Here is a 23,595-nt window from a genome sequence, read left to right as displayed (position 1 = left end):
CAGAGGAGTGGGGAGAGAGAGAGTCTTGGGGAGCTGACGGTCTCTTAGAGAAGCCGTGTTATTAATTTACAGCGAAAGGTGTGTCAGCATGGACCTGTCAGACCTCATTAACCTTAATGCTGAGTTGCAGATGTCAGGATTATTTGCAGTATTACAAAAGAGCTGAGAAATGGACTGTCTGAATCACACTGCATACTTACAGTACTTTCGTAATGAAGCCAGCACCGGCTATGCAGTGAGCCTGGCTAATTAGTTCATTCCTGCCAGGCAGACCAAAGTCTTCCTGAGTGATTGCTTGGTAAATATGCCAAATGATTTGAATTTCTCTGATTGAAAACAGAGGCATAATCATTGTTTGGGGCAGATAGTGCCTGGCTGGAATGTGAGCAGCATGGAGCATACGGGTCTCAAATGACTTGTGTCTGCAACTCAGACTGGTTTAGCAACAGATAATAATAGATAATGGATTCCACTTTGATGTTACTACATATTTGAGATGGCCCCACAAGTTGTCTAAACTATTGACTATTTGTGTTACTGTTGTACCTAGCGGCCCCAGGCATCGGCCAGGCCCCCACAGCACAGAAAGCCAGTTCCTGCTGCAAAGAGCTTCCAATCTGAGTGTGAGACAAGAGTGTGAGACAGATGGAAACAGACAGACAGGGGAGTAGATGGAAACAATGACACAATATTGGTCTGTATGACAGGCAGTAGTTACAGCACAGAAGTGTCCTACTGCACTTTCCATCTGGTGATCTCAGACAGCGTTTCGGGTACTCGTAAGCCCCCTCAGTAAGGTAACTCAGAATGATCGTCCCCATTTCTCCAGTGGGGAAACTGAGGCACAGAGAGTGACTTGTTTGGGAAGCCTGCGGCAGGTCTAGGGAAAGAACCCATGTCTCCTGACAGTCTCAGGCCAATACATGAGATCTGAAGAGCAGCTTGTTTGTAATGTGCTGATAAGGGGATAGCTGAGGTTGTGTTAAGGTATGAGCTTCACGTCAGGTTACCTCGGACTTTCCGGATTTGATTTTATCTGTACGAGTGTTGCCTGCAGCAAGATGTTCCTCATGGGATGAGCTGTTCCTGGATGGAATGGGTGTTTTATTCAGATATTATTTCATAGCTTATAAAGCCAGAAGGAACCACTGTTCCTATACAACACAGGGCAGTTAACATCCCTGAATTAATTCCCCTTTGCCCCAGAGCAGATCTTTTAGAAAAATATCCAATCTTGATTTAAAAATTGCCAGTTGGTAAGTTGCTCCCCTGCTTAAATCCCCCTCTGTGCCTTATTTCTAGTCTGAGGGTGTCTACAGCACACCCGCTCCAGCGGCACAGCGACACTGTTGCAGTTGTGCTAGTGCACACTTCCCACATCAACAGATGGGGGGGTTCTCCAAGAGGCAGGAGCTAGGTTGATGGAAGTATCCTTTGGTTGACCTAGCCATGTCTATGGTGAGAGTTAGGTCAACCTAACTGCAATGCTCAGGGAGTGAAACTTTTCACAGCTCTGTGCAACTTACTTAGATTGACTTACATTTTAGGTGTAGACCTGGAGACCAGGCTTGAATTTGTCTAGCTTCAAATTCCAGCTGCTAGATCTTATTATACCTTGGTCTGCTAGCCAGAAGTGTCCCCCACGTGGACACTTATAGATTGTGATCAAGTCACTCCTTAAACTTCTCTGTCTTAAACTAAGCAGATTGAGCTGCTTCCAGCTATCGTTATAAGGCAGGTTTTCCAATCCTTTAATCATTCTCATGGCTCTTCTCTGAACCCTCGCCAGTTTACAAGCATCTTGAATTGTGGACACCAGAACTGGATGCAGTGTTCCAGTAGCAGTCAGTGTCAAATACAGGGGGATATAATCTTCCCACTGCTACTCAAGATTTCCGTTTGTACTTCTGTGATCACATTAGCCCTTTTGGCCACAGTATCGCCCTGGGAGCTCATGTTCAGCTGATTACCCACCATGACCCCCCAAGTCCTTTTCAGAGTCCCTAGGATAGAGTCCCCCCGTAGGCACGTATGGCCGACATTCTTAGTTCCTAGATGTACAACTTTACATTTAGCTGTATTAAAATACGTATTGTTTGCTTGTGCTCAGCTTACCAAGCGATCCAGATCGCTCTGCGTCAGTGACCTGCCCTCTTCATTATGTATCACTTCTCCCAATCTTTGTGTCATCTGCAAACTTCATCGGCGATGATTTTAAGTTTCCTTTCACATCATTGATAAAAATGTTAAATAGCAGAGGGCCAACAACTGATTCCTGCAGGACCCCATGGGCAACACATCCCCCCCTTTTAGAGTTACTCTTTGAGGCCTATCAGTCATCCAGTTTTTAATCCACTGGACGTGGGTCATGTTTATTTTGGCCCGTTCCAGTTTCTTAATGAAAATGTCACATGGTACCAAGTCAAACGCCTTACAGGAGTTTAAGGCCTTGGCTACGCTACACTACAAACAGGGGAGGTACGCACACTACAAAGCTACTTCTGGCGGCAAAACTCTGCTGTTTTGCTGATAAAATAAAACCACCTCAACAAGAGGCATAAAGCTTTTTGCAGCAGAGTTAAAGCAACAGAGTGTCAGTGCAGACTCTGCTGTTTGTTTTGTCGACAGAACTGGCTTCCCCCAGTATCCCACAGTGCCTGCCGTGACCGCTCTGCTCACTGGTTTGATCTCGGCTGCCCCGCAGGCATGTTCCAAGTTCCGGGAAGTATCTGACAGCTGAGTGCGCTGTTCCCTTTGGGGAACACAAAGAGCAAATCATTGGAGCGCTCCTGTTGTGCCCTGCACAGGAGCACAGCGGCAGGCAGGCTGCTGCTGCAGGGAGGTGGAGTGAGGGAGCGACGGGACTGCTGCAATGCTCTGACATTCCTCAGTATGGAGCGCTCCCAGAGCAGCTCTGGATGCTGCTCCCCGCAGATGAGGAGGCGGCTGTGGGAGAACTCAGAGGGAATCACAGAACCAGTCACAGGACCATAAGCAGGCAGGCAGAGTGGGCTGCTTCAGGAGAGACCAATGTGCCAGGCAGAGCCAGGGGCTGATGTAGGGGTGGGAGGGTGTCCCCCTACCCTTCCTCAGGGTAGATCAGTCAGCCTGCTGTCTCCCCCATCCCAGACACACCACTCTCCCCCGACCACTTCAGTTGAAAAGCGGCTGACAATCTACTCGGATGCCCCTGGAACGACAGGATTGAGAAACCTGCATCATGTGCTCCTGTCCCTGCCCCATGAGGCATTGCAAACCCTTCCCAAAGCACCCTGCAGTCAGTTGCACAGTGGGATAGCTACCACAGTGCACTGTTCTCTGTGTCAATGCAAGAGCTGTTAGTGTGGTGCACCCTGCCGACACAAGGAACTAGTGTGGACATGCAACTGCGGTTTTAATTAAAGTGGCATAACTTTTGCCGACAAAACTCGGTAGTGTAGACAAGGCCTAAGTATATTCCATCAACATCTTTACAGCCAAATGTGTAATCTCAACAAAAAAGATATCAAGTTAGTTTGACAAGATCTATTTTCCATAAACGCATGTTGATTGTCATTAATTACAGTACTCTCTCCTTAAATTCTTTTTAATCAATCCGATATCAGCCATTCCATTAGTTTGCCTGGGATCTATGTCAGGATGATAGGCCTATAATTACCCAGGTCATCCTGTTTACCCTTTTTAAATATTGGCACAACATTAACTTTCTTCCAGACTTCTGGAACTTCCCCAGCATTCTACGACTTATTGAAACAACACTGATGATTCAAACAGTTCCTTGGCAATCTCTTTTAAAACTATTGGATGCACGTGGAATGTTTAATTTCAGGAGCTGCTGCTGAATATCGCCTTTAGTTACTGGTAGAAGGGAAAGTATTTCATCATCATATGATAATATAACAACATTGTCTGTTTTTTCCCAGTTGCAAAACAGAACTGTTAATTGAATCCTCCTGCCTTTTCTGCATTATTACATCTATTAGAGATTGGAGCATCCATTTGAATAATATAAGAACCAGCTTGAACGTCTGTCTGTCCAGCAAACCTGTGTCTTTTGGGAACTTAGAGGCAAACGTTCTCAAAGACCACCAGTCTGAAACAATCAGAGCTGGACTGTGCTGGCCAAAGATGTTGGGATGCTGTGACGAAGTGGGACTGTTCTTAATGTTTCCTCTGCATACTGTGTGGGTGCCTCAGTTTCTGGCCGACACTCTGTCTCCTGGCAACTAAAGGCCCGGGCCCTTCCCCCCTGCAAGGGGATGCTAAAGGTGCGGGAGAACAAAGAGGTCAGGTGACCTCCTGGCCCGGGAAAGGAACTCAGCAGAGAAGGAGGGGCTGGAGGGGGGTTCAGTTGGGAGCTGGCTGGGGATGAGGAGTGAAGGCAGATGGGTTGTCTGGCTTGCTGGGCCCCAGAATGGACCCGGCTGAGAGGTCCCGTTCTCTGTACCTACAAGCTCTGTTTTAGAGCCTGTTCCTGTCATCTAATAAACCTCTGTTTTACTGGTTGGCTAAGAGTCACATCTGACTGCGAAGTGGGGGTGTGTGCAGGACCCTCTGGCTTCCCCAGGACCCTGCCTGGGCGGACTTGCTGTGGGAAGAGCACGGAGGGGCATATGCTGAATGCTCCAAGGTCAGACCCAGGAAAGTGAAGCCGTGGGAGCTTCTTGCCCTGGAGACAGTCTGCTCCAAGGGAGAGGAGGCTCCCCAAAGTCCTGACTAGCTTTGTGGGGAGCAGTTCCAGAGCATCGCCCGGGGACTCCGTGACAGAGGCCCAGACAGTGAATCCACCTGATCTCTGGCTCTGAGGATCCAGTTCAGCAAGTTGCTCTGATGAGAAGGTCACCTGCTGCTCCACAGTCCCTTCTGTGAAAACTTTGCCGTCTTCAACCCCTCTGGTCTCCATTCTGAATCAACAGCTTTCTCTTGACCTCCCTGTTGGCCTTTGCTCAATCAGCCTTGGAGAGCAAATATAGCTTCTCTTCTACTGCAGTGGTGATAGCATTTCCATTAGTCCCTGATCATTTATAACTTGGACTGGGAGAACCCCATGAGACCACGGACTGTCAGCTGGGGTGCGGGGGAAGACCTGGAAATCTCTTTGCTCCTCAGGCAACAAGCTCCCCACACACAAAGGGTGAAATTCGGATGAACAAGGGTCACCTGCTTCCCTGACAAAGGGTCAGGGCAGGTCCAGGAGAAGAGACAGAATCTGAAGTGCTTCTTGCCCCACTGTCCCCAGGCACAGCATGGTGGGTATCCCAGGAGAGGATAAAAATAGAGATAGACTTTGCTCCTGGGCTTTCGCTCCCGGTTTGTGTCATAAGCAACCAGCAAAATGCAGCAACGTGAGTCTCACTGGAAAGGCCTCACGCAGAAGGAACGAAGCTCATTCCCAGCAAATTGCTTTTGCCCTTGTTTTGTCGTAGCTTGAAATGACTCATTCAAATGCCATTAGCAGATCTAGCTTCACAGCCATTAGGCGACAGCAGATCGTTATCATAATAGGAGACAGAAAATGCTCTCTGGGCGCACAGAATCTGAGGGCTTTGTGGGGGAGGGGAAGCAGATGGAAGAGGATGTGTAGGAGTTGATCCCTGTCTGTGGACTGAAATGGCGAAGGGAGCACCACTGATAGACTGAACCCTTCAGTGAAAATGTGGCTTGGTAACTTTTCTCTGGCTTTGTTTCCCCACCTTACAATGGGGATAATTCTACCTATATTCCAAGTGGGGTGTTCCCCTCATTCACAGGGCTAGAAAGTGCTGTACGGATGCAGCAGAGAGGAAGGACATTCTTTTGGTTAAGAGACAACCTGGGATTCAAGAGATCTAGGTTTAGTCCCTGGCTCTGCCACAGACTCCCGGTGTGACCTTGGACAAGTTGCTTAATCTGTGTGTGTGTCAGTGCTCCATCCATAACATGGGGGTGACCATACGTCCTTCGTCTGTCTGTTTAGATTGAAAGTCCTTTGGGACAAAGACTCTCTCTCTCTACGGGTATGGACAGGACCTAGCACATTGGGATCTCAACTGGGCCCTCTAGGAGGTACCAGAAGAGCAGTAATGAGATGAAAGGGGCTGTGGAAATATGAAGTTTTCTTCTGAAGTAAGTGTCTCCTCGGTGAAATGCCATGAATTAAAGGGCTAGGCTCCCCACTTCACCCTCCTGCCTTTGACAACGGACAGGAATCTCTCTCTGGCAGAATGTTCTCAGTGTCCTTTAAGAGTCCTTCACATCAGCAGTCTCCCATGGCTAAGGCCTCCCATGCTTGTAAAGGAAGTATTAACCGAGTGGCCATGCATCAGTAACTTGACTAATGAGGCTGGTCCATGAGCTTCCAGAGGGATGAGAAATTCTGGTCACCTCCACTGCAAATAACTTCAATCCAATGAGCTCACTCCAGAGGGTGGTTTAGACCTCAGGAAAAATAAATACTCATGAAAGAGCAAAGGCTGGAGGTGGCTCTGGAGAGACGTCGTGGCCGATTCAGGAGAGCAGTCAAAAGCCAGGTCATCTCCGTGAGGAGGAGGGAGGCCAGGTTCAGCTGGCTGGAAAATTGAGCTGGTATCTCAGCCCACCACCAAGCAGTGTCTGGCTTCTCCAGCCAGCAGGGAGATCATGTGCCAGAGCAGACAAGGAGGTCGCAGGATGCACTCAGATGGGAAGCAGGCAGGCGTGAGTGGTGGCGAGATTCCTACGAGAGACCCACGCGCTCTCAGTGCACTGGTGATGCTCTCTGTCTTCCCTACTGTGCCAGCCACCGAGGTAGCTGAGCCCTCAGGAACAATTGGAAGCACAGGCTCGGAGCGGGATTTCTATGCCCTGTTAAGGTGCAGTTCCTCGCCCCATCACTCGGCAGTGCAGGTGGCCTGTGCTAAATCATAACCTGGCGGGCACACTGATTGTTTGCTCCACTAGTCAGTAAAGGTACCTAGTATTTCAGTCTTCCCACCCTGTCTGATTGCTTGATCCATCTGTTGTGTCCTGCCTGATCCTTCTCGCTGGGGCAGGGCCTGCCTTCTTTATTTGTTTGGCACAATGGGACCCTGATGCTTTGACAGGGGCTTGGAGGCACCTACCATAATAACCATCAATAGGAAGAGAGGAATTTGCAATTGCAAGTGACGCTGCATTGAAACTATTGGAGACTTTCATTCTGATTCTATCTGTAATATGAGCTTTGTATACCTGGGTGCTGTGCAGGAATCCAGACACAGTATGGAATTAGCTGACTATGAGAGTAGCCAATAGTCACTAAAAGAACCAGCTGATTGGTCCACAGGAGGTTAGACTGTTTCAATTCATTGAGCAAACCTCTGGGCCCAGGTAGCCTGTAGCAGCTTGCTGATTAGTGCCCTCTTTTCCCACCGACCGTCTCTAATGGAGCAGAAATGTGTTTAATTACTCAAGGGATGTCCATTTTTTAATATCACAGAGGATTTGTTCTCCCATGGTTTTGTTGATGAGGACTAGTTATTACAGGGATTTCCTGATGTGGTAGGTTTTATATAAGAACGTAAGAACAGCCATACTGGGTCAGACCAAAGGACCAGAGAAGAATATCAGGGTTGGAAGAGACCTCAGGAGGTCATCCAACTGCCTGTCCTAAAGCAGGACCAATCCCCAGACAGATTTTTGCCCCAGATTCCTTAATAACACCCTCAAGGATTGAACTCACAACCCTGGGTTTAGCAGGCCAATGCTCAAACCACTGAGCTTTGCCTCCCCCCATTTAGCCCAGTATCCTGTCTTTCGACCATGGCCAATGCCAGGTGCCCCAGAGGGAATGAACAGGACAGGGAATCACCAAGTGATCCATCCCCTGTTGCCCATTCCCAGCTTCTGGCAAACAGAGGCTAGGGACACCATCCCTGCCCATCCTGGCTAAGAGCCATTGATGGACCCGTCCTCCATGAATGTATCTAGTTCTTTTTTGAACCCTGTTATAGTCTTGGCCTTCACAGCATCCTCTGGCAAGGAGTTCCACACGTTGGCTGATAGCGGCCTCAGATCTGGACTAGAGGCCCTGCCTGTCTTATAATTAGCTAGTCACTAGACATCTAAAGGAATGCATCTGCTGTCTTTGGCCCAACTATCTAATAATGTAGTTCAGTAAATGTATATGTCTTGCTTGTTTTCAGGGGTGTCACGGTGTAGGGTAGGTCCTTTGGTGCCCTCTGGAGGGGATCCCCTTGTGATACTCCCGCATCGCAGTGACTTCCCTAGAGGAAGGTCATGCTGAGCCCAGAAAAAAAGGTGTGAAGGTTTGGGGTTAAATCCCAGCTTCCTACCTACATCTGTGCTAGGCAGGTACAGTCGAGCTTGCGTTGCGCCTTAAAACGAGGAGGCGCAATGGCTGCTTGGTTTGGTCTGATATTGTTTGTTGAGTGTTAACAGGCTGTTAAGGGGATGTCATCAACTTGAAACTCACATTTCCTATGTGGGGGTAGCTATCCCCTGGTGGTTGGTGATGGTGGCAATTTTACACCTGAAGCTGGGCCTAAATAATCTAGTGACTTGACCAAAGCTGCACAGTAAATCTGTGGCAGATGCTGGAATTGAAACCCAGGAGTCCTGCCTTCCAGTTCATTGCTGCTCTAAACACCAGACTTTGTCCAAAATATTGACTGTTCCTTGAGGGAGATTTCCCCATTTCAGGAAAGTAATTCACTGGTGCATGTTCTAAGTACAAGGTGACTTCAGCAGATCACTTTTGCTGCCTGGAAAAGCCATAACCTCCCTTTGAGAGTGTCTATGCATCCGATGAAGTGGGCTGTAGCCCACAAAAGCTTATGCTCAAATAAATTTGTTAGTCTCTAAGATGCCACAAGTGCTCCTGTTCTTTTTGCGGATACAGACTAACACGGCTGCTACTCTGAAACCTTTGAGATAATAACGACCCACTTTGCATAAACGGAGCCAGGTTGTGAATGGAAGGGGTGTAACCTTATTAAGTGATTTGGACAGGCGGATTAACTGTAACACAGCCAAAGGAGAGGGAAAGAAGAGAGAGACAGAAAGGCAGAGGCATCTGTGAATGCAGAGTGTTTCTTTAATGAGTCAGAAATGGGTTTTTGATCTCTTTCTGACTTTTTAAGGCTTTTGTGAATCTTGCCTGTAATTTCGTATTCATTGTATTCAGCCTCCCTTCATCTTTAAGCCCCTAGACTTGTGGGACTCATTAGCAAGTACTTAAATGTCAAAGGGAGAGAGAGAATCTATCCCGTCAGGTGAATGATCATTTACGGTGATACTTGGATGTGTCTAAGATCTCCAGGAGGAATGGTTTGGGGGTTTTGCCAGGCTGTCCCACAGGAAAGCCAGCAGAAATCAAATTAGAAAAATGCAAATGAACACTCACAAATTGTTCATGGCACTGGCTTGCTCTGAGAAGACCTGAAGGGAGTGGAGTACTCCAAGCGGTGCTTTGCTGCCAGCATACTCTGGGAAGCTAAGCATATTCTTTGCTGCAAAGCCATTGTTGATACAGACCTACGGCAGGTTTCCATTATAAAGTCAGTTTTAATCAACAGTTTTCCCGCTGTTATGTGGCGTAGGCAGCCATGTACCTGGGATGAGTTTGTTTTCTGTGTACTGCTTCTTTATAGTTCCAAAACAGCCATTTTGTTTTCAGAGTTGCTGCAGCCTATTACCATGAGGCACATACACTGTGCTCACTCTATTTCTCTTGTTTATTTTTATTCACTCACTGAGTTTTTCCTTAATCTAAACTAGCAGCCACTTTAGTTGTAAGTAAAAGTGTATGAATAATGGATTTTTTGCGTGGGTGCTGGACCAATGGGTATAGTGGGGGTGCTGAGCTGACAGCTATTGTACCAAACTGGAAACCACTTCAAGCCAGGAGGTCTTCCACACTCCCAGAACTGCTAAGTTCAGCCCCTATAATTTTTTGGTTTACTGGCAATTCAAAAACAGGGGGAAAAATCACTTTGGGTCAAACCAAAATTACATTTTAAAATTTTTTTTTTGCAAATTAAAAAGTTGGGGAAAAGTTAATTTACAGTTGAATGAAATGTTTCACATCAAATTTGAGCATGTGAAGATGTTTTTGAATTTATTAAACTAAACAAAGGAAATCTCTAAACAAAAAGTTACTTCAAATTAAAAAATGTTATGCTATTTCCAGAACTTATTTTTGTTGGGTTTTTTTATTCTGATTGAAACAATTCAGCAAAACTGACATGAATTCCCAAAATGTTCAGTGGCACCGAATCTGTTTCTTGTTGAAGAAAGTTTTGGTCAAAAAAAATTTCGCCCAGCTCAACTTTGAAGCTGGTTGGTTGGTTTTTGTGTGTGGAAGTTCATAATATACAATATCTGAGACACCAGAGCCATTTTCTCTGCCACATACATGTTCGTACTGGGGTATGTAAGCTACCACACTGTGGTCACTGTGGGCAAATATTGACTTTTTTAGGGCTGACCACTGCAGATGTTTGTTCTAAAAACGCATCAGAACATACAGACATACAGAACACCCTGATCTTTCATACAGGACACTACAAAATGCACTTTGCTTCTGACACCTCAGTTTAAAGGAGCTGTTGTTCTTTCAAAGATCAGTACAAATGGATTCGCTTATTGGGTTAGATTGTCATCATGCAGGAGTTCAACCCAGAAAGCTAGAAACAGGAGGAGAGGGGTCCATGGCAACATTAGTTGCCTGATGCATGTTTTCCAAGGAGACAATTGCTTCTGTTCAATCTCTAATCCAGCCCCATGCCCACAACCCAGTGCCAGAGTATTTTTAAAGGCATGTTTAAGGACAAATATTCCTATCGCAAGCAGCTGAGATGCAACTGCACTGTGCCTTCCTAATTCCTCATCACTCTGAATCCAATTTCTGGGGTAAAGATTACTTGCCTCTTTACAGAACTGGCGACGTCCCTTGGGCTTTCAAAATCCCAAGCAACCCAACAGCATCATTTTGCTGATAGAGATATTAAAAAACAAAGAGCCAGAGAGAGGGTTAAAAGTGGCCAGCAAGTGATGGAGGATGACAAGGGAGAGAAAAAAAGGGAACTCAGCCAAGTATGTTGAGTACCCACGGGAGGAGCAGGTGATGCATGGGGGCGGGCATGGAGGGTCATGTCATCCTCCCAAGATTTGCTGCTTGCCTTGTACTGAGCATGCTCACATGGACTAAGCATGCTCAGTACCACCGCTGAAGCCGGCTGCCCTCACTCTGCCCCTCCCCCTCCCCCCATTATTGACGGTCAAGGGTCGTCTCTGGCTTCAAGCAAATCAGGCCAGAGACTTTCCAAGAGTCACCCTGCCTTCGTGAAATGATGGAGCTTAGACACAAAGTGCCAGGCTAACATGTAAGTGTAGGCCAGTGGGTGCACACAAACAGCTCAGAGCCCCGGGAGCTAGAATGGCATTCCAGTTGACACCCTTTCTAGGCTGGCTGGAGAAAAGCACACAGTAGCTGAGTGGGGGGCTCTGGTGTCTGTTAATAATCCTTAACCAGGCTGCTCAATACTCTCCTTGTAGAGCGAGAGAAAAAGAGACAAGCTGCATAGAACAGAGGATAAGGAATTAACAGCAAAGAAAGTCTACGGGGAGACAGATTCTCATTGAGTTTGTGCTGCTGTTTGTTTTCTGGATAACCTCTCACTACAAACATGAGGCGTTTGCATGTCAGCTGGTGCATTTTTATTCAAGGCAGCAAAGAGTATTTTTCTAGGTAATGTTCTAGGTGCTTTCTCAGAGTACAGCTAATGGTATTCAGTTAGAATTGGCTCCTTTACTGTACCAGAGGCTTATTTAACTTAAAATTGTCATGAAAGTTGGATTGTTTCCTGAGAATAAGGGGAAGAGTCCTTGATAAATCCACGGTAGCGAAGAGACGAGATTGCTCGAGGGACTAGAGCCTTTCACCACGGATTCAGATCCTGATGAGGTCAATGGTAGCCAGCCCTATTACCAGCCAGTCACTGTTCATTAGTCTGTTAGACATATGTAGGTGGTTGCAGACTCATTCATACTGGCCCTCTCTTCATGGAACTAGCCCAAGGTGGCAGGGAACTGCATGGAACTGGCATGCGTGGCAAGGGTCTATATCCTTTGTGTGGAGGAGGATTTGGAGTGGAGACTCTTTGCATCAGTTAGGAGGGTTTGTTCAGTTGGGAGGAAGGTTGGATTACTTGTTGCTGAGGATAGCGTTTGCAGCCAGAAGGATTGGGTTTGGGTGGATTGATTGGCCAGGCTTCGTGACGGGGTGGTGGCAGCTGGTGGAGAAGACCACAAAAGACTCTCAGAGAGTCTTGACTCATGTCTCATTGCACTACAGCCATTGTTGCCAGTGAACCAGACTTTCCGCCTTCCATGTCACATGGACCTTTCCTAACCAGCTCTCTCTGTTCCAGATGGCAGCGCGATATTCCGCGGATGCTTCCACCGGCCGGACAACATCTCCTTAGCTTTGCCTGTGACTGGGGTGATGCTGAACATGTCTGTAGACAAGTGTGTGGACTTCTGCACTGAAAAGGTGAGTAGGAGAAGCGAATGGGGCTCTCAGCGAAGGACCTGGCACACACCTCCAGTTTGCAATGATGTAAATCAGGAATAACCCCACTAGAGCCAAGGGAGTGACTGGTGTAACATGGGTGCAAGTGGGGAAGGATCCAGGTAAGAGTCCTTCCAGAGCGCTGCATTTGCTTCAGAAGAGCCATGTTAAAAATCATATTCAGTCCATTTTAATCCAGTTTAATGTAATAATTGCTTGTGTCCAAACTACAAGAGGAGAAATTTACAGCTTGTATCTTTGCCCTACAAAAAGTGGGTTCTAAATCCCAGGAGAAGGCCATGCTGAGGATCACTACATTTCTCCTTTCGCTTAATCTGTAACCTGGCGGAAGCTTTACCTGTACAAATCCTATGCATGGACTTTATGGGAGATTTGTATGCGGTTGGCCCGGCAGTGGCAGGATTTGACGCCACTGTTTCTAAACAACAAGTAACTGCTTCACCTTTTAAAACGGTGGGACAGATTCTTAGCTGCTGGGGTGGCCATCACTCCACTGAAGCGAATGCAGCAAGACTGATTTACACCAGCTGAGGGTCTGGGTCGGGGTCAGTTCCTACCCATGTTCTTGAGGTTGCTGGGCAAGTTTCTTCTCACTGGACTCGAGAGGGGAATAGGAAAAGTGTGTATTCCCGACCGTGGAATGTGTCCCCCAAGGGGAAGAGTGCAGAGAAAACAATGATCCTGGAGGACCTTGGGGGAGGCTGAGAGGGGACGGAGTGGGGCCAGAGAAACTGTGGGAAGGGGGAGGGGAGAGTGCATGGGCAAGAGAAAGAAGATCTACAAAAAGAAAAGGGCTCTTGAATAAAAAATGCGGCCTTGGGAAAGAGACCCAAAGAGGAGGGTGGGGCATAGGATTTTTAAGAGAACAAATTGTAACTCTGGCTTTGCTGTGAATGGTCCCATAGTTTCATGAGATCACTGAAGAGTCACGCAGCTTATTCTTCAGTCCTTGGTCCTTCTGCTGACACTGCCAACAAAGGCTGGGGTCGATAATCCTGGAGACCCCATTGTCTAGGCATGGAACCTTTTGGACATAGGCTACCCAAGAGCCTTTCGGTGACCATGAGCCCACCCCATGACCCAAGAACCATTAGGCATCGTGAGTTTGATCACACTGGTAACCGGGGCCAGATTTCACCCTTGTTGGTTCTGATTTTATTCAAACCCAGTTGATTCATTCAAGTAAACGGGCTTGATGGCGGCGGGAGGATGTTCACTCAGAGTGCTACAGGGGGTGAGCTGAGTCCTGCCCTCTGGGCAGTTGATGTTCTGTCTGGTGTTGCACCTCAGCCCTGCATGAAGAAGATTTCCTTGATATCACCCACGACAAACCCATCACTCAGGACAATCGGCAGCTGAGTAGGAAGGGAAGGAGGAATGGGGCTGGACAAAAACTTGTTTTCTTTCTCTTAATGCCCTGAAAACATGGGCCAGGGCAGCTCCTGCTCAGGCTGCTCCCTGCCGTGTTGTCAAGGCCTTTTTCCAACCTGTGCAGACACAGTTCTGACTTTTGAATTGCATGGTTCCTAGCCCCTGCATGGTGAATTGGCTGAACTTGCATCTTTGGGATAAGCTGGAACCTTCTTCCAACTCTCTCCTCCAGGGGGTGGGGGGAAGGGAATCGACTTCTCCTTCAGTGTAGCCCCCTTGGTGTCAATGGGGCTACTCCCATTTACACCAGCTGAGACTTGGCCCCTGGGGTAGGGTCTCTCTGGCCCAGACTGCACACCAATCCAGTGTCTTGCTGAGCAGTGAAACATCTGGGTGGGAAGGTGGTAGCATTATACAAGGTCAACTACCTATCTTAATGCTTTAATCCATATAGATGACTCCACAGGGTCTCTTCCATGCCAGACTTTTACTATACTGGAGCACACAAATGTTAACATGTGCCGTGAGTGTTTTACCAGGCTTTAATCTATTGGATTTGAATGTTAATTTTTAAATAATGAAAGAAAGAAAACAAGCAAACTTACTGGTGGATCTCTGACCAGAAATAACAGATTAATGCTTCACCTCCAGCAGTAGACTGGTGGCCAGGAACCTGACCTCCACATGGGAAAATGTAGAGTGTGTTAGAGGAAACTGCAGATTACCATAGTAATGGGGGAAAGTAGTTTCCTTCCTGACCCCAGATGTGGTCACAGTTTATGTCCTGAAGCATCAGGATTGTTCGTTTTTCTGGTGGCTCATATAACTGTAGATGTTAATCACGTAAAGGTCGAACCGTTTGCAGCAGGGAGTTCATCACCAAACAATCCCTATAGCTTCCATGGGGCTACATCGCCACCCCCAAAACAGGAAGCTGTGCACGGGTTGTCTGGCGCTGACAGCGCTTCCTGGGACTCAGCTGCTATGAGCTCTAAGGATGCCCAAATATATGCTTAAATGGCTGCCCTCTAATGAGGCCCTCCCGTCCTGCATCCTCTGACACATCCTCTCCCTGCTGTCACATTTCAGTGTCATAGACGGATGTAGCTCAAACAGATGTCTGCCAAATGGGAGGCTAAGAAAGGGGTTTGAAAACAATATATCTAGACTCAGCAGCTTTCCCTGGCTGTGTCTCCATCTCTACCCCAGTGAACATGCTCTCTCAGCCGCTCGACAGACCAGACAGTCCCACTAAAAACCATTAGGTTCCCTGCACTCTGTCACATTGGTTAAATACGAGAACAGCAGCTCCACACCTCAGCCCTGCTTTGTTCTTGCTCCCCTGAGAGCTTGGCTCTCGGAGGTGTAAATAAAATCCTGAGCACCGAGCCCCTTGATTAACCCAGCGTCGCCACAGCCCTGGGTGTTAAATTGCCTGTCAGTCTCTGAATGTTCCCTCATAACTCTGCACTTTAAAATCCAAATGAGGTCACAGAAGATGCAGTCTGTGGGCTTTTAGTAACCTTACTCTGGGTGACAAACTCACAAATTACCGGAGCAGCATCAGGCCATGATTCTAAGAGGAGTATCATAGCTCCAGATATATGACACCCTGCACTAGCAAATAGCTTGGCAATTTCCAGCCCCTCGGTTTGGAATGCAGGGCCACAGCTGGGCGAGGAGGTGCTGGACATGCTAGAACTCTGGTTGGGTTGGTTTTTGTCAAAGCCAAGCTGCCGTTGCTAGCAATGCAGCGTTGTGATGGGCTCGCAAGGAGTAATAACACCGTGCCCCTCGCACGGCTCGACTCCAGGCCTGGTTACACGGATGCAGAGCTAATGGCTGCAGTGGAGCTACTGCTGGTTTGCAGGAGTGCTGCTGACAATGGAACCTGGCCCACAGAACATTTCATTTACAAAGCACTGTGTGCCCTGAACCGAATTAGCCCTTGTTGCGTGGAGAGGGGTGTGTGCCAAGAGAGCCAATGGGAGATGCCAAGGAGAGGGGTGTGTCCTAAGGCCCACCCAGTGGCACCAACAAAGGTGCTTACGGAACTTTTTAACATGGAAATGGAAATGCCTAGTGAGTTTAGAAACCTACAGGGTCAGATGGGAACGGGGGGGCGGGGGGGGGTTGTACATTGCAGTGGTGCCAAAACTGGGGTGCCTAACGCCTTTTGTGCATCTAGGCCTTGTCTCTCTGTGCCTCTGTTCCCCATCTGTACAATGGGGACAATAGCAGGCATTAAAGATTGTGAGGCGCTCCGCTGATGGGGACCACCGAAGTACCAAGGATAGACAGAGAACAGTCTGCCTGTGCAGATCGCAGGGCAGAATCAGGGCCTAAGAGTAAACCCACCCCTGGGATTGAGCTAGGAGCGGTCACTCTTGTAATGCACAGCACTTTTCCTGCGCCTGACCCAGAAAGAAGTCATGAGAGAGAGAGAGAAAAGCTTCTGTCACCCCAAAGACTTGTGAACTGCCCCCAAACACCAGCGCCGTTAGTCCTGTTTTACTGGGAGGGGTGGGGTAGCTTCTGGACAAGTACAGCTGCAGCTCAGCTGCAAAACCCAGCTCCGGATTCTGATTCTCTGAAGTGACTGTGGAGAGACTCCAGCCTCCAGGGCTGTCAGGCACCCTCCCAGCCCGGCTAGACAGAGTCGCGCTAGCAGAACTCCAGCTAGTGCACTAAAAGTAGCCGGGTGAGCCCCCCAAACTCACACCGTGAGTCGACATGGGCCGGGAGGCTGAAGTGTAGCTGCAGTGTAGACAGACCCTTTGATAGCCACTAAATGTGGGAGAACTAAAGGAACCACTTTCCCAGGCCGCTGCACTCAATCACTGACCCAGTGTTAATAAGCGAGGGCCTGACCATGCTGCCCCTGCAGATGATGGGAGCTTTGCCCTGAACTCTGATGGCAGCAGAAATGGAGTTGGTGGCGATCAGGAAGCCGGTGGGTGTGGGAGGCAGCTGGCTGGCAGGCAGGCAGGCAGCAACGGGCTGCACATCCCAGCCTCCTGGCCTGCTGCAGGCTACTCAGGCTGAGCGACTCTGTCCCTTGCTCCCCCCAGGAATACCCGCTGGCAGCCCTGGGGGGGGCCTCCTGCCACTGCGGCTTCCCCACCACGCTCTTCACCCTCCACGAGCGCGAGGACGAGCAGCTGTGCGCCCAGAAGTGCGGCGGCGAGGAGTTCGAGAGCTGCGGCACCACTGAGTACTTCATCATGTACCAGACGCAAGTGCAAGGTAGAGAGCATCGCGCCGGGCTCTTTGCTCTGACTGTGTGTCTGCTGGGGAGGCAGCGCGAGAGGTTTCTAACTCTCCCCTTTCAGCAAGAGCAATGACTCCGGGAACCCTGGAGCGCGGCTGCTCAGCTGGAGTTCAGCTAATGCTGGATAGCTATTGCTACTTGCCTATGGTGTCTTCTTCCCTGCAGAGGGGCTGGAGAGCTGGTGCATGCTGCACTCAGCTGCTCACTCGATCCTCCCCTTTAACAGCTCTCTAGCAGAGCCAGGTGGCTGACTGGCGACACGCTATCTGGGCTCGACCTCCTCCACTGAGAATAGGGCCATTCCCTCTCTGACTCACAAAAAGTTTTGCTCCGTAGTTTTTGACACCCCGCTGTCTAGCCGAATGCTGATCTCTGGTGGCCCACCATTGCCCACCTCCCATTCATCGGCGCACCCTCTACGGGGGGTTGGGCTGATTGGACATGCAGTACGATGCATCTTCACAGCAGCCTTTGTTACAAGGGGCCCATGCAATGACGGGAATACTCTGCCATATACTGAGCATGTTAATTTCCCTTCAAAGTCAGCCAGGGGAATGGTTTGATTATAGGGCTTTGATGTGAGCCCGGCTCCCCAGCAAAGGACAACGAGCACCATTAAATCAGAGGTGCCTGCTTGGAGCGCTGCCTGGGACAATGGTTCTCCAGCTATCTCAGTCTGAAGACCTCCCAGGACGGGAAGGTCACCTGATGGTGGCCACCTTTACTGAGACCCCAGGACTTTGTGAATCTACATTCAGCCTGGCAGGTGGGCCCTATAGAACTAGACTAACGGCCCCCAAGTGCCCGGTGCTAGTCTCTGCTGGGGCTCTTGGAGCAGAATCTACTTCCGTTGTTTAATGGTCCTAATCTGGGTCACAGAGTGGAGCTGCCCGGAACATTACACTGACAGCTGGTTCCTCTGCTGTATTTCCTGGGTAGCTTTTCCGTTCTTTCTTACCTGGGTGTTGGAGTAAGGGATGGGAGGAAGGACACACTAACTGATCAGATGGTCACATGTCTCTGCTGCAGATTTCAGCTTTACCACCCGTGTCCAAACTGGCCATAGAATACATGGAGCTCTGAGCGTTCTGTTACCCTGGATAAAATAACACAGGTTTCCAAATATCCATTCGGCGTTCATTAAAAATTACCATTTATTTCAATTTCCCAGGAAATAAATCCTCCTTTGAACATGCGACTTTAATTACTGCTTAGATCAGACACGGGAAATAACAGTTTGCCATCTGCCTTCAGCAGACTTTTCTTTCTTTTTTTCCTCCTTGTCACTGTCAATAAGTTACAGGCCAGAATAACCAATCACTGGTTAATAATGGGTCTCTGATCTTCTGTCACAGAGCCCTCCAGACATCCCAATGCACCTGCTGTCCAGCGCTGCCCTGGGGGAAGCGTACAGGAGGCTGTGAAGATTGCTTGAAAGCAAAATGTGACAAATCCAGTTTCCTTTCCAAAGAAGCACCCAGTGTCCCAACAAGGCTGTTCATTTACATTCGCTGTAGTATTTTCTTCTTGTTTGGGCAGTTATGATTTTCATCACATGGGATCATGCATATCAGTCCCTTCTGTAGGCCCCGCACGTGGCAGTGCTTTTCAGTTCTCTCACTAGCTAACCAAAAAGAATTTAGGGTTCGGCTTCATTCAGATCTGTGGGACTAGCTGCTTTTTTCTTGCACCTAGGTGGAAGCCTGTGTCTGGTGATCATAGCAGAGGCTGAGTATTAGCATTTCTGGGTGCAGCTCCTGGCACTGCCATTGACTTGCTGTGCATGTCACTTAATCGCTTTGTGCCTCGGTTTCCCCATCCATAAAATGCCACTAACATTCCTCCTAGGGAGGTGATGAGGTTTTATTAATCGACCCATGCTTGTCAAGTGCTTTGAAATCCCTGTATGAGTTCAAAAAATTAATACCCTGTGACAATGTGGCCTAAATGAAGGAGGAAAGCCCAGCGGTATCATGTTTGAAGACATCAGTGCTTGAGAAATGTTACAGAAAAGTGCTTGGGGAATTACTGTCATAGAAAGAAATATACTCAAACCTCCATAGACCATTTTGACTTTGCCAGCTTGCCCCATTGCAATGCAAAGTAGATACATACATGAAATTGCTCAGCAGCAAGAATATGCTCGCCTTCTGGTGAGTGAGCGGGAGATGTGCCTTTGTCTCCTGAGCTCTCTTAGCATTTCATAGTGGCAAGGCTGAGATTAGATCCATACAGTTACAACACAGGATAAAAGACTGTGGGTCAAGGAAAGAGAAAAGGAAAAGCCAGTCCAGGAAAGTAGAAGAAGGAATCCTAAACAGAAAACTCAAGGGCTTTTCATCAGAGGTAACTTCTCCCGGCCCCCATTCAAGGTCAGTTCCGTCAAGATTGTTCCAAAAAAGTTAAGTAAATAAAAATGAAATCTCTGGTATGCATTCAAGGAGAGTCTTTTTTTTATCAATTTCATTAGGGCCCAAAGTAAGCAAAGACTTCAAGGACATCTGTAATCCAACATTTTTTTGCTATAACATGGTTACTTTTGTTCTGTACAAAAGCTCCTGTAGGGACTTTCTCAAACAGTTTTAGCTTTTGCGAGAAAATAAAAAGGGTAGAATGTCTCCTGTTAATAACATTTAGCATGGAGATATCCAAGGAGCTCAGTGCACTCTGCAAACATTAATTGTCCATTAAACTTCAGAGCTCCCTGGGAGGCAGGTAAGTCACGTGCTCCCCCGCCTACTGTCCAATAATCTGTAAAATTCTCTTTAGCCTTCGCTCTTTTGACAAACATTCTTGCAATTCGTGTTCACTGGTAGGTTCATGGGATGGGAACAGAAAAGAGACGCCAACCAGCCCAGGAGAATTGGCTTCAAAAGTCAAACAAGTATGCACAGGGATTTATTGTACAGGTTTCCTCCAGTTCTCCTCTTCTCTGTGGTCATTTGAAAAATGCTTTTGCATTAATAAGCATAAAAGAGCATGATGCATTTATACGTATGCGGCTTAGACAATACACATCTATCTATGTTATGCTACATAAGATTGACACCAGTCCTGGATATGCAGCACTGGGCTGGCATCCCCAGCTCTGGAAGGTGATAAGCTGCATTCAGCACAGGGGATCAGTGCTGGGAAGATAAAATATTGCGCTCATTTCAGCAGCTGAAAGCCTAGCAGGTGGGAGCAGAGAATCTATTATTGTCACTTAAAAGCCACTCCTCTGTCCAGCTGTAGGCAAACGTTGCAGCTCCTCAGCGTTGCTTTTCATGATCTAGTCATTGGAGGAAATGTTTGGCCAGGATAATGTTGTTCCTTTTATTTTATTTGGCGACTCTGGTGAGTGGAGGAGGGCATGGGGTAGGAACAATAGCAATAACTCATATCTGAGAGAAGCAACCAGGGGAAGGAACTCTTAGAACACGTTACCTCCAAAATGCCTGCAGGTTGAACTGCCAAATTCTATGCGAGGTCAATAACGTCACCATCAGAAAACAAATAACACAGAGGATCTAACTTAAACCTGTTCCGCCTTGCATAGTGATCTCGATGCAAAGCAGCATTACATCTGGTCAGTACCAGGATGGGAGATCCACCCGCCTCCATCTACAGTGTTCAGTTCCTGAGCATTGTGTGATTCTGTCACCTGTCTGAGCTCGCCAGCTGCTCCTCGAAAGCAGCAGAATTGTGAAGCAGAGCAGTTGTGCCCAGTTAGAATATCTTAGTGGCTGGCACTTGTCAGTGTTTCTACAGTGAGTGAGGCTTTTCCCTAACGCAGCCATCTAATTGTGTGCTGCGTCTGTCTACTCCAGGAGACTACAGCAAGCCACACAGAGCTGACTCGTTTTCTCTCTAGTAGAGCCAGTGATACATTGTTATGCATCTTTATCAATTAGGATGAAGAACGACACAAGTGGAAGAAAGCAGGAGAGCCAGTGTGCTTCCAAACAGCGGGGAAACCCTAGGGGCGACTTTCTGTTCCTTGGACTAGCCTGTTAACGCTTTCTCCAGGGCCAGCCCTCTAATAAAACCCAACTCCCACTAAGCCAGGGGATACTGAGGGCAACGTCCGGGGAAGGGTAACTGGGACTCATTCTGCGGCTAAGGATGAAAGGTGGTGAGGGTTTATCCCATCTCTAGCAGTGTTTACTCCTGGAGCCCAGCCAGCCTCTCTTCCAAGCTGCGTAATGAGATCCCAGAAGGGAATGGCCTTGGGACCTGATGTGATTTTCAATCCACGGGCCAAGTCACCAGGCCATAGAGAACAGCCATAATGGGAACGATTATTCCAGGTATAAGCCAGTGCTGGGCATCTGCACGCACAAAGCCATCAGGGTGTACACTCAAGCCTGAATGCACACACACATTGTGTGCACACACCCACCGTGCCTACACATTAGATATACATCCACCATTACACTCAGACTATCACACACACATGTCCTAGAAGCAAAACCACCTTTGAAATGGATGATCCAGCTCCGTACCCAAAAAATTCACCTCAGATCCCCCATCGCTATAATGGGCCAAACCCAACTCCCTGATCTAAACATCCCAGGGCCATTGGGGCCAAAGTTTGAACTGCAGCCCAGGTCTGCCTCTAGGACGTACGCACTGTTATTAGCACACATGGTGTCCTCTGCTGTAAGCCATCTGCCTTCAGAAGGGGTCTCTGTATGATGGCGGAGCCGGATAGCAGAAGAAAAAGCTTTGACAAACAAATGGGAGTATCAAAGTGTGCCCGGCTTGGCCATAGAGATCCTTGTGCCACTCAGCATGTGTGTCCTGACTGACTGCCTTTTGGGGCTGGATCTGTGTGTCTCCCTGTTGGCCACTCTTGCTTTAGATGAAGGCTTTGAACTCTGTGAGGGATCCTTTGGGAAATGATCATTTCCTTTCATGTTTGTACAGTGAAACCCATCCAAGTGATGGTCCCTGCAGGATCGGCCCGGAGATGGTTCTTCAATCCCTGCAAGTCTTCCCATCACCCTCCCCTCATTCCAGCCCCCGCAATGCATGTCAGGGATGGTCTGAAGGTTCCTCATTTCAGAGCAGCACAGCTGGGATCCAGCCAGCCATCACAGCTGCAGACTTGTGTTGTCAGTGAAGAAGCAATAGCTGTAAAACATAGAGTAATAGGGACCTGAAAACCACAGTTAATGGAAGGCCCTTGAGTAATGTAGGCACCTCTTCAAATACCAGCATATACAGCTGATTTTCCTCCTGTTTCCCCGTCTTGTCCTCACTGCCGGAGCTATGCGGTTCATATGCCCTGCTGCCAAAGTGGAACCAGAAACTGGCAAGACTGCCACCGTGTCACTGAAAAGGCCCCAGTGGACACAGGAACTGATGGAAAAGTGCTTAGTTTGGGATGCATCATTCACGAACACGTGGCTGAGGAGGTCGCAGCAAAGTAGCGGGAGTGTTTCTTGATACACTGTCCATAGATCCAGAAAATGGCAATAAACCTTGAGACGGCCACAATGGAGGGGAGTTTGGATGGTTCCTGGAGCTTTAGCCAAAAAAACAAGCCAGACACTGCTTCAGCTCCTGGGGCAACAAAAGAGACTCCCCCCTGGTGGCCATTATGAACAAGGTTCACTGAATGAGCATTTCCACATCTCTGTTAGTATGTCCCCTGAGATCAGAAAGCCTCTTTCCCTTATCTCAGTGGTGGAATTGTATGTATTGCACCTTGACACATCTTCCATTTATTCTCTTTCTAGACAATCGTTGTATGGATAGAAGGTTTTTACCAGCTCGGTCGAAACAGTTTATAGCTCTGGCAAGCTTTCCTGGAGCGGGCAACACGTGGGCGCGTCATCTCATCGAGCTAGCTACGGGTTTCTACACTGGGAGCTATTACTTCGATGGATCGCTCTACAACAAAGGTGAGAGGGGCGTGTAGCCTTTAAAATGTGCTAGGTTCAGAATTTGAGTTTGTTAATGTGAGCAAAAGTTAAACATACAAGTTGGAGTCAGTCAGATGTGAAAATTGAAGTTAGCAAGGCAAGGGCCATGTTGTGGCTATGTCGGGTTATAACTGGTTTTAGCAGGACATATATAGTATAAATGGTAATTGCACGCCTGTTTGTTTACTAATCATTTGCCTCTTAATAAAATGTTGTTCTATCATACAAAGTATCATCCAAGGTCCTCTACCAAATTTAATTGTCTGTAGCTGACTTAGAGACTCAGACCTGCAAAATAAGCTTGGCTTATTGCATTCTTAGCTTTAACAATGTAATGCTAATTGGAAACATTTAAAACGCAAGGTCACCGGTGTCACCAGCAGCTTTGCTATCACCGTGACTTCAGATGGCCTCTCAACAAGGATCTCAGGAACTGGACAACGTTGAGGGTTTCAGAAGAAAGGCAGGAGAGGAGATTTAAATTAGAATACGCT

General features: G+C 48.0%; 1 protein-coding gene across 2 annotated transcripts in view; it reads left to right on the top strand.

Moving 5' to 3' along the window:
* WSCD2 (WSC domain containing 2) overlaps positions 1–23,595 on the top strand; it is a 135,390-nt gene that overhangs the window by 88,100 nt on the left and 23,695 nt on the right. For both annotated transcript variants that reach the window (XM_039505926.1, XM_039505927.1), the window contains 3 exons: positions 12,390–12,511; positions 16,993–17,167; positions 22,916–23,080. In XM_039505926.1, the coding sequence (XP_039361860.1) occupies positions 12,390–12,511; positions 16,993–17,167; positions 22,916–23,080 (462 nt within the window). The remainder of the gene's footprint in view (positions 1–12,389; positions 12,512–16,992; positions 17,168–22,915; positions 23,081–23,595) is intronic.

This window comes from Mauremys reevesii, linkage group 18, assembly GCF_016161935.1.
Source record: "Mauremys reevesii isolate NIE-2019 linkage group 18, ASM1616193v1, whole genome shotgun sequence".
NCBI classification, from domain to species: domain Eukaryota; kingdom Metazoa; phylum Chordata; order Testudines; family Geoemydidae; genus Mauremys; species Mauremys reevesii.
Note: the sequence above shows the minus strand (reverse complement) of the source record. Positions and strands in the feature narration are given on the sequence as shown.